Here is an 11,396-nt window from a genome sequence, read left to right as displayed (position 1 = left end):
GGGCAAGGATATGGGATAGAACTTCAACCCCCACGCCCACCTCCACTTTCGGATTTAAATAGACTTCGTACCTGTGGGCGGGTTTTAGCCGCCTCAGGCCCATCTGAACCTACCTGCGGAGTCACACGGGCCATACCTGGAGGGGGAGGAGAACAAGTTGGGGTGGGGTACAGTAAATCTGGTTTAAAGTACATGACTCATGTACAGTTGAAAGCGGGGAGGGGCCGGCCGGCAGGAGCCCCAAAGTGTTTCAGGTCGTCCGAAAAGTCCAGCCAGAATTCCCAGTCCTGCCAGGGAAACCTTCCCGCCTCCAACTCTCTAGTCACTCGCAGGGGGACGCTGAAGGGGGCGGGGAGCAGACCCCGGGGAGCGGGAGCGGGAGCGAGCTGAGACAGGCCAGTCCAGCTCCAGGCCTAGATCTGCCCCCTGGGGCCTGGCTGGGGTGGGGCGGGGCTGGGCGGGGCCGGTCCCCTGAGCCAGGGATCGCGAGCACGACCCCTGGGGCGGGCGGGGGTGGGGGGTGTGCCGGGGCGCCTGGCTCGGGCCCCGCAGGGGCGGTGTCGGAGGCTGCTGCAGGAAGCTCCCGTTGCAGGCCAATCCGAGAGAGCCGAGGATACTTTGTAACCTTTGGGACTCACAGCGTTCCAACGCGCGTTGCGCGGCGCTCCGAGCCCGGAAGAAAGAAGGCCGCCGGCCCTGCCGTTGCCCTTGCCCTTGGCTCCGGCGCGGATCGGATCGAAGGGAGGACGCACGGACTGACGGGAGGCAGGAGGCCGGCTAGGCTGCAGGCATGGGCAGGAAGGTGACCGTGGCCACCTGCTCGCTCAATCAGTGGGCCCTGGATTTTGAGGGCAATTTGCGGAGGATTTTAAGGAGTGAGTATGGGGGGGGGGGGGCGGGGCGGGGCGAGAGCCCCCTCCCTGCAGGCCCGAGCTGGGGGGCGTCGGGCGAGGGCCCCAAGCTGGCCGAGAGAAGAGCCGCCGCGTATCCCGGGCGAAATCCTCCCGGTTTGCTCGGCAGCAACCCCTCATACCCCTCCCCCCCCCCCGCAGGTCTTTTGAGCTTCCTCCAGGGAAAAATCCCATGGGCACGACACCCCTGGATGAGGCAGCCAGAAAACTGGTTCAATCCCACTAGCAAGTCTTTATCAAGCACCTACCACATGCTTCAAAACCCCTGTTCCCTCTCCTCTTCTGTCACCTCCCTGCACCCCCGGATTGGGGTTGCCTCCCCTGGGCGAGGTTTCCCATCTTTTTCATTCTCTGTCCTTGTAGCCCCACTACCTGACACACAGTAGGTCCACAATAAATGCTCGTTGCTTCATTGGGGAATTGGGGAGGGGTAGTGCCCAGAGTCAGGCACCCTGCGAATAAGGGCCCCAGTGTTACCAAGGGTGGATACCAGTCCCTCCGGCCTTGGTAACAATAACCATGGACACCCTTAAGGTTTACAAAGTGCTGTGCATAATTTCTCCTTTGGTCCCCACCAAGGAGGTGGTAGCCAGCCCTTTGGGGCAGCCCACCTGCACACTACCAGGGCTTTCCCAGCTGCTCCCCATCGCATCCCTGGCAAAGTCTTGCAGAGGCAGGGGTCCTTTGTGCCAGCCAAAGAAACTGTGCGCTAGGTGTGACTGGCAAACTTCCAGGCACTTATGATAAAGGAGGCACAAACATTTGATAGGATCTCATCAGCTCCTGTGCCCATTCATCTCACTGGTATGTTGGCATTAGTCTCAGTAAACATGAGCCTGCCTTGGTTTTCCTCATTTGTGATGTGATGTGAGACTCTATACCTCCTTTGATCCTGGAGGTGCATAAGCTGCTGGGTCTGATGTCAAGATATAAGATGATGCTTGTGCTCCCAGGGCAGGAATTGTGCGCTTCTCTTCCTTTCCTGCCCCTCTAAAACCCTGGGCTCCAGTGCCAGGCCTAAATGGCAGCTCACATTCATGTAGCACCTACTACGTGCCAGGCATGGTGCTACCTTGGCTAAGGCAGCCAGCTCCTGTGAGGCTCTCCTGCTTGGCTGCCTCATGGGGGTAGTGAAGACTGGCAGAGATAAGGACGTCAATGAAAGCACCACACAAATATTTGGTGGTTGTCATTTACTGTACCATAGCCCTATAGGCCCAGAGTGGTTAAGGTTCAGGCCTGAAGTCACAGCACCAGATGCCATGGTGGGATTTGAACCCACATCTTCCTGGCTCCCACTCCCATAGTGAGAAGTAGTGGCCTGAGTTCGAGGGAACTCCTGGTGAGTCTGCTTCTGCAGGTGGGCATCCTGAGAGGCTGTCTCAGGGGGCCGGGGGGAGGAAATAATGGGAGGAAATAATACTAAGAGTTAACATTTATGTAGTACCTACTGTAGTGTGTTGGGGGCTCTGCGTGAAGCACTTTTAAATCATAACGGCAATAATAAATAGTAGTTAACATTTATATAGTACCTACTATGTTCCAGGGACTATTAAAAATAATAGCAATAATAAATAATAGCATTTATATAGCACCTACTGTGTGCAGGGTACTGTGCAAAACACTTTTAAACAAAAATAATAATACATATCTAATATATAACACCTAATATACACCAAGGATTGCATGAAGCCCTTTAAATTAATAATAATAATAAATAATAGTTAACATTTATATAGTACCTACTATGTGTCAGACACTGTGTGAAGCACTTTAAAACAATAATAGTTATATATCTGACATTCATATAGTACCAACTATGTGCTCAGAATGATATGAATCACTTACCCCCCAAACTGGCAGTGAGGGTTAAGTGACTTGCCCAAGGTCACACAACTAGTAAACTGTCAAGGGTCTGAAGCCGGATTTGAACTCAAGTCCTTGTGAATCCAGGGCTGGTGCTTTATCCACTGTACCACCCAGCTGCCCCATGAATCACTTTTTATTAATAATAAACATCTAATATTTAGATAGTACCTGCTATGTTCTAGGCACTGTGTGAAGCACTTTTAAATAATGATAGCAATAATAAACAGTGGCTAACATGTATATAGCACCTACTATGTGCCAAACGTTGTAAAACACTTATTATTAATGGTAAGCTATGTTTATATTATAGTTACATAATATATCTATATAATATATATTTATATAGCACCTACTATGTGCCAGGTATTGTCGAGCACTTTTAAATAATAATAAATATCTAACGTTATATAGTGCCTACTATGTACCAAACACTTAATGAAGATAGCTAACATTTAAATGGTACCTACTATGTGCCAGACACTGTGCTAAGTACTTTTAATAATGATGAGGATGATAAATAATAGCTAATATTTTTATAGCTCCTACTGTGTGCCAGGTACTGTGTGAATCACTTTTTAAACACAATAATAAAATAATAGTTAACATTTATACAGCACCTACTATATGCCAGGCCCTGTGCCTTTTTCTATTTTATTGGTTTTTTCATAAAACCAGCTCTTAGTTTTATTGATTAATTCTATAGTTTTCTTGCTTTCAATTTTATTAATTTATTAATTTCAGGATTTCTAATTCAGTATTTAATTGGGGATTTCTAATTTGTTCTTTTTCTAGCTTTTTAAGTTGCATGCCCAATTCATTGATCTCCTCTTTCCCTTTTTTATTCATGTAAGCAGTTAGAGCTATAAAATTTCCCCTAAGCACCACTTTGGCTGCATCCCATAGATTTTGGTATGTTCCTGTGCCTTTTTTTTTTTTTTAAGTGAAGCAATTGGGGTTAAGTGACTTGCCCAGGGTCACACAACTAGTAAGTGTTAAGTGTCTGAGGCTGGATTTGAACTCAGGTCCTCCTGACTCCAGGGCTGGTGCTCTATCCACTGTGCCACCTAGCTGCCCCTTCCTGTGCCTTTTTCATGAATAATAATGATACCTGTAACTGACATGTCTGTGCCAGGCATTGGGCTAAACACTTTACAATTATTATCAAACTTGATCCTCATAACAACTCTACAGAGAGGGTTATTATCATAGTATTATCTCCATGTTATAGTTGAGGAAACTGAGGTAAGCTGGTCTGAAGTGCCTTGGCCAGGGTCACAAAACTAGCAAGTGTCTGGGGCTGGATGTGAACCGAGGTCTTCCTTGCTACAGGCCCAGGCCTCTCTGCACTTTGTCATCAGCTAACCCTGGGGCACTGAAGTTAAGTGACCTGCCCAGGGTCCCCCAGTCATTATTTGTCAGAGGTGATCACAACTGGTTGGAGGCCTGGTTGTTCCATCATCTTAGACACGATAATTCTTCATTATAAATCATTGATTTCTGCGTGTGACACATTGATGCAACATTTTATACACATTTGCACATGCACACGTATATGCGTACGTAGGTAAACCCTGCCCCTCGCCCCATCCTCTCTGCTTGGCTTCTTGAGGCCTGGACATGACCCAGGCTCTTTGTTGGACTGAGGAACTTTGAACGGCAATCGTGTGAAGAAGGCAGGGCCTTCAGCTGCCGGGGGGGGGGGGGGGGGGGGGGGGAGGCCTTCCTCTGCACAGGGGCATGGGAGACGCTACTCTCATTTTTTCTCTTTTTTTCACATTTGTAACAGGCATTGAAATTGCCAGGAACAAAGGCGCCAAGTACCGGCTCGGACCAGAGCTGGAAATATGGTAAGCAGTCCTGGACTGATAAACAGAAAGGACAAACTCTGTAACCTTGACAACAGGCCATTGGCCTCCACGGACCATTATTGAGCACCTGCTGTATACGAGGTGCTCAATCAGGGCTAGAGGTACAAGCCCGATCCCAAGCAGACCTTGTCCTTCGGGGGCTCACATTCTCCTGGGGAGACACATGGAGAAAGAAACTGGGGGGTGGATGGTTGGGGAAGAAAGGCCTCTTGGAGGAGAACCACCTGAGACTGAGGCGAGCCTTGAAGGAAGAATAAGGACTCTGGGAGGCAGAGGTGAGGAGAGGGAGGTTCCTGGCATGCGGGATCGCCCCCCTCCCCCCGGGGGCAAGTCTCTTAACCTCTGCTTGCCTCAGTTTCCTCATCTGTAAAATGAGAATAACAGTAGTGTCTCCCCTTTGCCCCCTTGGGAGAATCTGATGGGCTAATAATACTTGTAAAGCTCTTTGCAAACCTTAAAGCAAGGACTTTCTGAATAATGGAGTAAACATTTATTAAGGACTTCCTCTGTGCGAAGACTGTGCTGGGTCCGAGTTCCATCTAGAACCCTGAGACCCAGTTCTAATAGGGGAGACCCCAGGAGAGATGGTCCTAAGCGCTATGTAGTCTCTAAGGTCCCTCGGCCTTCTCAGCGTCTGGGGGAGGGTTAGAGAGAGGAAGAAAATTTGGAACTGAAAGGAAATTTAAAAATAATTAAAATTAAAAATATCCCCTCTGTCTAACCTTCCACCCTTGAATTTGCTGGGTCCCCTCCCTCCTTTCCACAAGTGTTATCACTCCCACCCTGTCCTCGTCGGGGACTTGAAGGAAGGACCTCATTTCTTTCTGCTTGTGCTTGTGGCCAATTCATTGGAGGGATAGGGCAGCTCGGCCCCTCCCTCCCAGAGGTGACAGCTGTCTCCCGTGGGGTCCCTGAGACCCTCAGGCTGAGGGTTTGGTCTTTATGGCTGCCCAGCTCTCAGGGCCCTGCTCCAACCTGTCTGTCCCTGGCTTCTCTGATGGGTCTTTTGTTTATTTTTATTTTATTTTTTTTTGTTTTGTTTTTTTTAGGCAATGGGGGTTAAGTGACTTGATCGGGGTCACACAGCTAGTAAGTGTCAAGTGTCTGAAGCCGGATTTGAACTCAGGTCCTCCTGAATCCAGGGCTGGTGCTTTATCCACTGCAGCGCCCCCTAGCTGCCCCCTTGTTTATTTATTTTTAAATCTTAATAGTATTTCTTTTTTCCAGTTACATGTAAAGATAGTTTTCAACATTCGTTTTTCTAAGATTGTGAGTTCCAAATTTTTCTCCTTCCCTCCCTCCTCCCCCAGACAGAAAGCAATCTGCTATAGGCTCTACGTGTACAATCCCATTAAGCAAACTTCTGCATTCCTCCTGCTGTGAAAGAAGAATCAGGGCACAAGGGGAAACTCAAAAAAGAAAAACAACAAAAGTAAAGACGGCGCGGTTCACTCTGCATTCGGGTCCTGCGGGTCTTTTTCTGGGTGCGGAGGGCATCTCCTGACTGCCTGGTCTTTTCTCCCTGCAGTGGCTATGGCTGTTGGGATCACTACTTTGAATCCGACACCATTTTGCATTCGTACCAAGTTTTGGCCCAGCTTCTGGTGGCTCCGGTCGCCCAAAACATCATCTGTGATGTTGGGATGTAAGTATTGGCACTGGGGTACCTGGGGGCAGTGGGGGTGGGGTAAATCCTGCATCCAAGGGGGCAGTGGGTGGAACAGATGGCAGAATGCCACATCCTTCTGGGCACTGGGCTAGCTGAGGGGCTCTTGGACATGGGGCCACTCCAAGCTTGTCCGAGATGTGGAGGGTGCTGTGGTTCCCCTGGAAGTCATGGTAACATCTCCTTGCTTTCTACTGCCTCTGAGAGAGTCTGGCCTAACAGAGAAGCACGGCGAGAGTGGCCCTCAGAGATAAAACTGGTTTTCTTCGTGATGAATTTAAAATCCTTATTCTGAGAACAGGTCTCTAGGCTTCCTCAGACTGGCTACCCAAGGGATCTGTGGCCAATAAAATGGTGAAAAGCCTCCCATCTTGCCCCACACACTCATTTGGGGGGTAATAGTTCACTTCATTTTGTGATGTTTCTGCACGATGGCTCCAACAGAGACCACTGCACTTGAACATTATTGGTGTTACAGAAGTCAGGAGGGGCAATTCTGTCCACTCTCCTTCCACCCTGATTCATCCTCCCCCTTCTAGCAGATGACAAGATAAAGAAGCCACTTTGTAGTGATATCGACTATGCCGAATGAGAGCCTGTCACTGTACAGTGAATGGTTCTCTATTTCTCAAGCTCAGAAAGAAATACTTTGAGTTAAAATTGTATCAAGAGGATGGAGGCACCACTTCCTGACTGCAGGCATTTTGAAAGTCTTGCCTGATGATGTCTTGAGCAGACCCTTTTGGAATTGGAGTATACCTAGATGGAGAGTAGCTCAGGGGTACAATGGACCGAATACTCGGCCTGAAGTCAAGAAGACTCATTTTTGTGAGTTCAAATCTGGCCTCAAACACTGCCTAGCTGTGTGACCCTTGGCAAGTCACTTCCCCCTGTTTGCCTTAATTCCTTATCTATAAAATGAGCTGGAGAAGGCAATGGCAGACTATCCTGGTATCTTTGTCAAGAAAACCCCAAAGGGGGTTATAAAGAGTTGTACACCACTGAGCAGAAACAACAAATATCTAGATGATTTGGGGGGGTGGGCAGGACAATGAGGGTTAAGTGACTTGCCCAGGGTCACACTGCTAGTAAGGGTCAAGTGTCTGAGGCGGGATCTGAACTCAGGTCCTCCTGACTCCAGGGCCAGTGCTCTATCCACTGTGCCACTTGGCTGCCCCTTCCAACCCTCTTTTTTAAAAATTGATTTAGAAACAGCTGGGAAGAAAAAGTTATGTCCACAGGGAGGTTTTTCTTTTTTGTTTTTTTAACTGGATGTTGCTTTTCAACGCCAAGGGGGTGTGATGGTTTTCCAGAGACGGCCCTGACCAGACTCGTCTCATTTTTATTCCTCCAGGCCTGTGATGCACCGCAACGTTCGCTACAACTGCAGAGTGATCTTTCTCAATGGGTAGGCTGGGGACGTTGTGTTGGGCACCCCATGTTTCCATTTTCCCATGGCTGCGTGGTAAGAAAGAAATCATTTTCTTGGTCCGTGGCTTTGGGCCTGGGAAGCGGCCGACTGTCCAGCAGACAGATTGGAGCATTGGGGCGCTGCTGTTTGGTGTTTCCCAGGCTCACATCCTCAGCCTTGGGTGGGTGGGGGTGCTTGAGGACTGACCACGTTGGCGTGGAGTCTTTTGGTGGGTCTGAGCCCCACCTGCTAGGGGGGTTCTGAGGTCTATGAAGAGGAAGGGAAGGTGATAGGTCTGGGTCTTAGCCACGGCGTGGAGCTTGCAGCTGTCTTTGGTCACCTGGGGGGCAGCCCACCCTCTGTGCCTCCTCTTTGGGTGAGAACATAGGAGATTCTTGGTGGGGCCTCGGGTCAGCTAACTAGCCAGGCAGGGAGCTCTGTCATCCTGTGTGACCTGGACTCTCAGTGGGTTAGAAAAAGGAGGGGGCGGTGGCGGCCAGCAGCTGACCGACGGTCAGCTCAGGGCTCCCCCTTGGCCGCCCTTTAGGGACTGGTGTCGGTCGCTGGTCTTCTCATCTGAGACCCTTGTAGCAAGGTGGCCTCAGCCTCCCTCATCCTTTCAGAAGCTGACCACAAGCCACTGTCCGTCTCTCCTTTGTAGAAAAATCCTTCTGATTCGCCCCAAAATGGTCTTGGCCAATGAAGGGAACTACCAGGAGATGCGCTGGTTTGCTCCGTGGCAAAAGAGCCGGTAAGCTCTGGCTCCTTGCTGTGCTTCCTTCCCACCTGGAGTGTTCAGGAGGCACCTCAGCCCCTGTGTCCCCGTGCCCTGTGCCTGGTCTTCAGGGCTCCCTGAGAGCCAGGCTTCTATGGGCCCTGTCTCTGCCCAGTGTCCTGGCATCTCTGACCCTGGGACTCTGGGAGCGTCACATCCCTAACCTGAGGCCTTGGGCTTGGTGGTCTCACAGGCACCTCCCACCTCCAGATCCTGCTTCTGTCTCCTCCACTAAGCCCCACAGGAGGGGGGCTGTGTTCCGTTCTGTCTTTGGGCCACTAGTAGTCCATGCAATGCATGGCTGCCTCACTGACCTCTTCCAGGGAGCCCACCCTGATTGCTCCAGCCCAAGGAAGCTCTTCTTTCTCAGAACTGGGGCTGGGAGGAATCTCTGTAGTCTCATCCGAGCCCACTTTATAAGCCAAGTTGAGTGACTTGTCCAGGGCCCTCCAGTAATAAGTGGCAGTCAGGATTCCCACTCAGGGCCTGGGGCTTCCGCTGCTCTCCCTTTTCTTCCACTCCTGGTCTGTGGCTCCCAAAGAGGAGCCTTTGACACCTCCCTTGGAGCTGTCAGCAGCTGGCCCCTGTGACCCTTCCCCTGCCCCTGCCCCTTGAGGGCAGCACTGCTCCTGTGACTGTGGAAAGCTCTGCATTTAAAAACCATTTGCTGTTTGTTTTTAAAAGGACAGCTTGTTGGTGCCTTTTGTCTTTGAGTCCCTTTCTGCCACCACCTCCCCACCCCCCGTGAATCAGATTGTTCTTTCTCTTGTGACAAAGAAAAATATTAAGCAAGAACATGCCGTCCAGCGACTGCCTCGGACAGTGTATGCCCTCCTCAGCCCTAGTAGGCTCCCACCCTTCTGGTCTATGTCATGATTTCTCTCTGGGATCTTCATGGCTCAGGGACTGACTCGTTGGGCATACTCCTGGTTCTGCATCCGATCATCCTGTGATAGACCATTACATTCACACGCCATAGGTTTTTTCCCACCATTCTCCAATGCATAGGCACCAACTTTGTTCCTAGTTATTTGTTGCCGGGACTGCTTCAGTATGTATTTGACCTTTATTTCTATCTTTGACCTTCTGAACTTCAGGCTACAGACGGTTTAGTCCCTTTCCTGGCCTAATCCCTATCTGAACTCTGTAACAGGTGGACTATTGCACAGCTCCACCAACAATGTATCAGTGCACCTGTCCTTTCATAGCGCCTCCAGCACTCTCTTGATTAAGTTTAGTTTTTCTTTCTTTCTTTTTTTCTTTTTTTGGGGGGCAATGAGGGTTAAGTGACTTGCCTAGGGTCACACAGCTAGTAAGTGTCAAGGGTCTGAGGCCGGATTTGAACTCAGGTCCTCCTGAATCCAGGGCCGGTGCTCTATCCACTGCACCACCTAGCTGCCCCTTAAGTTTAGTTTTTTAAAGAACTGCTGAGCCAAACCATTTCTGCTTCTTCTCCCCTAGTTTGTCAGCACACTCAGAGTCTCTCTTCCCCTCCCCTTCCCACCTCCCTCAAGCCAGAAATACAAGCCCTCCCAGTGTGACAATAAGCATCGCTGCAGTGACACAGGGCAACCCCTCCCTCCCCCAATTCCAGTGGCCCGAGAGGCCCCCCCAGTGGCAGTTCTGGATGAAGGACATTGTTTCCCGTGTGTGTGTGTGTGTGTGTGTGTGTGTGTTCAAGACAAATGCTGAATTAAAAGTGGCTGGTTCGGTTTGGGGAAAAACAGCTTCCTTTTTTGGCCTCCCTCTCCTAAGACTCTTTTCTCTCCTTCCAAGGAAATCTGAGGACCATTTTCTCCCACGGATGATTCAGGAGCTGACCAAACAAGTGAGCCCCAGGGCCAACGAGCTGGCTCTCGGGCTCTGTATTTTGGGGGACCACGGGGGAAGGGGGCAGTGTGGACGAGCCTGGTGGTCTGAGGGTGATCTGGTGGTACGCCCTCTGCCCGGAAGGCTCCAGTGGGGGATTCCCCACTTATCCCTGTGGGATGCACAGCCCCCGGGATGGGGGGCTGTTGAGCGCGGGGCAGAAGGGGAGTCTCAAGAGCCCAGGCTGAGTTGGGGCATTCTGGCTTTGCTGCCTTTTCACAGAGGAGCAAAGCTGGGCTGTGGGTGCGAGTGGAGGTCTCAGATGAACCCAAACTTGCGCCTCCCGGCTCCACGTCAAGCGTTCTTTCTGTCCCCCAGTAGAGTCCATCTCCTGCCTGCTTCCCCTCAGTTTCCTCATCTGCCGAATGGGAATACTCGTTGCCGCCCTCTTTCTCACGGGGCTGTGGCTGGTGTTCCCTTCTGGTAGTTTTCTTGGCAGGTTGTAGTAGCAGGAGCCGGGGACCTCCCTGGGGGGACGTCCCTTTGCCAGGGCAGGTTGGTATCTCCTCTATAGTGCCTTGTCTCAGAAAGGTGCTTGGGGTAGAAGATGCCAGGTAGTTGTTGAGTGTGGGGCTGGGGAAGAGATGTCTAGTTTTCTAGATTTATAGATGTTCTGGTTTTGCTCTGCTGCTTACTCATTGGGGGAGCTCTGGTGAGTGCCTCCACCTTGGAGGGTCTTCACGTTGTCAGAGATGCCTCCAGCATTGTCCCCAAAGCCCAGGAGTGGGCAACAGGATCCCCAGGAGGTGCCAGCCCTCTCCATGGCATCCATGGGAGCTCAGCAGGGCTGGGGAAGATGGTCCTAGACTGGCACTGCTTCCTCAAAGGGGCGGCCCCCCCAATCAGTGTTTTCCTTCTGCATACAGGAGCTGGTTCCTTTCGGGGATCTGGTGCTGGCAACCAAAGACACCTGCATCGGCACTGAGATCTGCGAGGAGCTGTGGACACCCCACAGGTAATCTCTGGGCCCTGGCCTTGGGCCCGCCTTCCATACTTCCCTCCCAGAGGAGTAAGAGAGAATGCCTGG

General features: G+C 50.9%; 1 protein-coding gene across 2 annotated transcripts in view; it reads left to right on the top strand.

The window, feature by feature from the left end:
• Positions 1 to 544: 544 nt before the first annotated feature.
• The window catches only part of NADSYN1 (NAD synthetase 1), a 30,472-nt gene continuing 19,620 nt past the window's right edge, over positions 545 to 11,396 (top strand). For both annotated transcript variants that reach the window (XM_043972795.1, XM_043972794.1), the window contains exons 1-7: positions 545 to 875; positions 4,567 to 4,627; positions 6,177 to 6,293; positions 7,669 to 7,722; positions 8,387 to 8,476; positions 10,277 to 10,328; positions 11,236 to 11,324. In XM_043972795.1, coding sequence (XP_043828730.1) covers positions 791 to 875; positions 4,567 to 4,627; positions 6,177 to 6,293; positions 7,669 to 7,722; positions 8,387 to 8,476; positions 10,277 to 10,328; positions 11,236 to 11,324 — 548 coding nt within the window. In that variant the 5' untranslated portion in view covers positions 545 to 790. The remainder of the gene's footprint in view (positions 876 to 4,566; positions 4,628 to 6,176; positions 6,294 to 7,668; positions 7,723 to 8,386; positions 8,477 to 10,276; positions 10,329 to 11,235; positions 11,325 to 11,396) is intronic.

The sequence above is a fragment of the Dromiciops gliroides genome, chromosome 6 (genome assembly GCF_019393635.1).
Source record: "Dromiciops gliroides isolate mDroGli1 chromosome 6, mDroGli1.pri, whole genome shotgun sequence".
In the NCBI taxonomy this organism is placed as follows: domain Eukaryota; kingdom Metazoa; phylum Chordata; class Mammalia; order Microbiotheria; family Microbiotheriidae; genus Dromiciops; species Dromiciops gliroides.
Note: the sequence above shows the minus strand (reverse complement) of the source record. Positions and strands in the feature narration are given on the sequence as shown.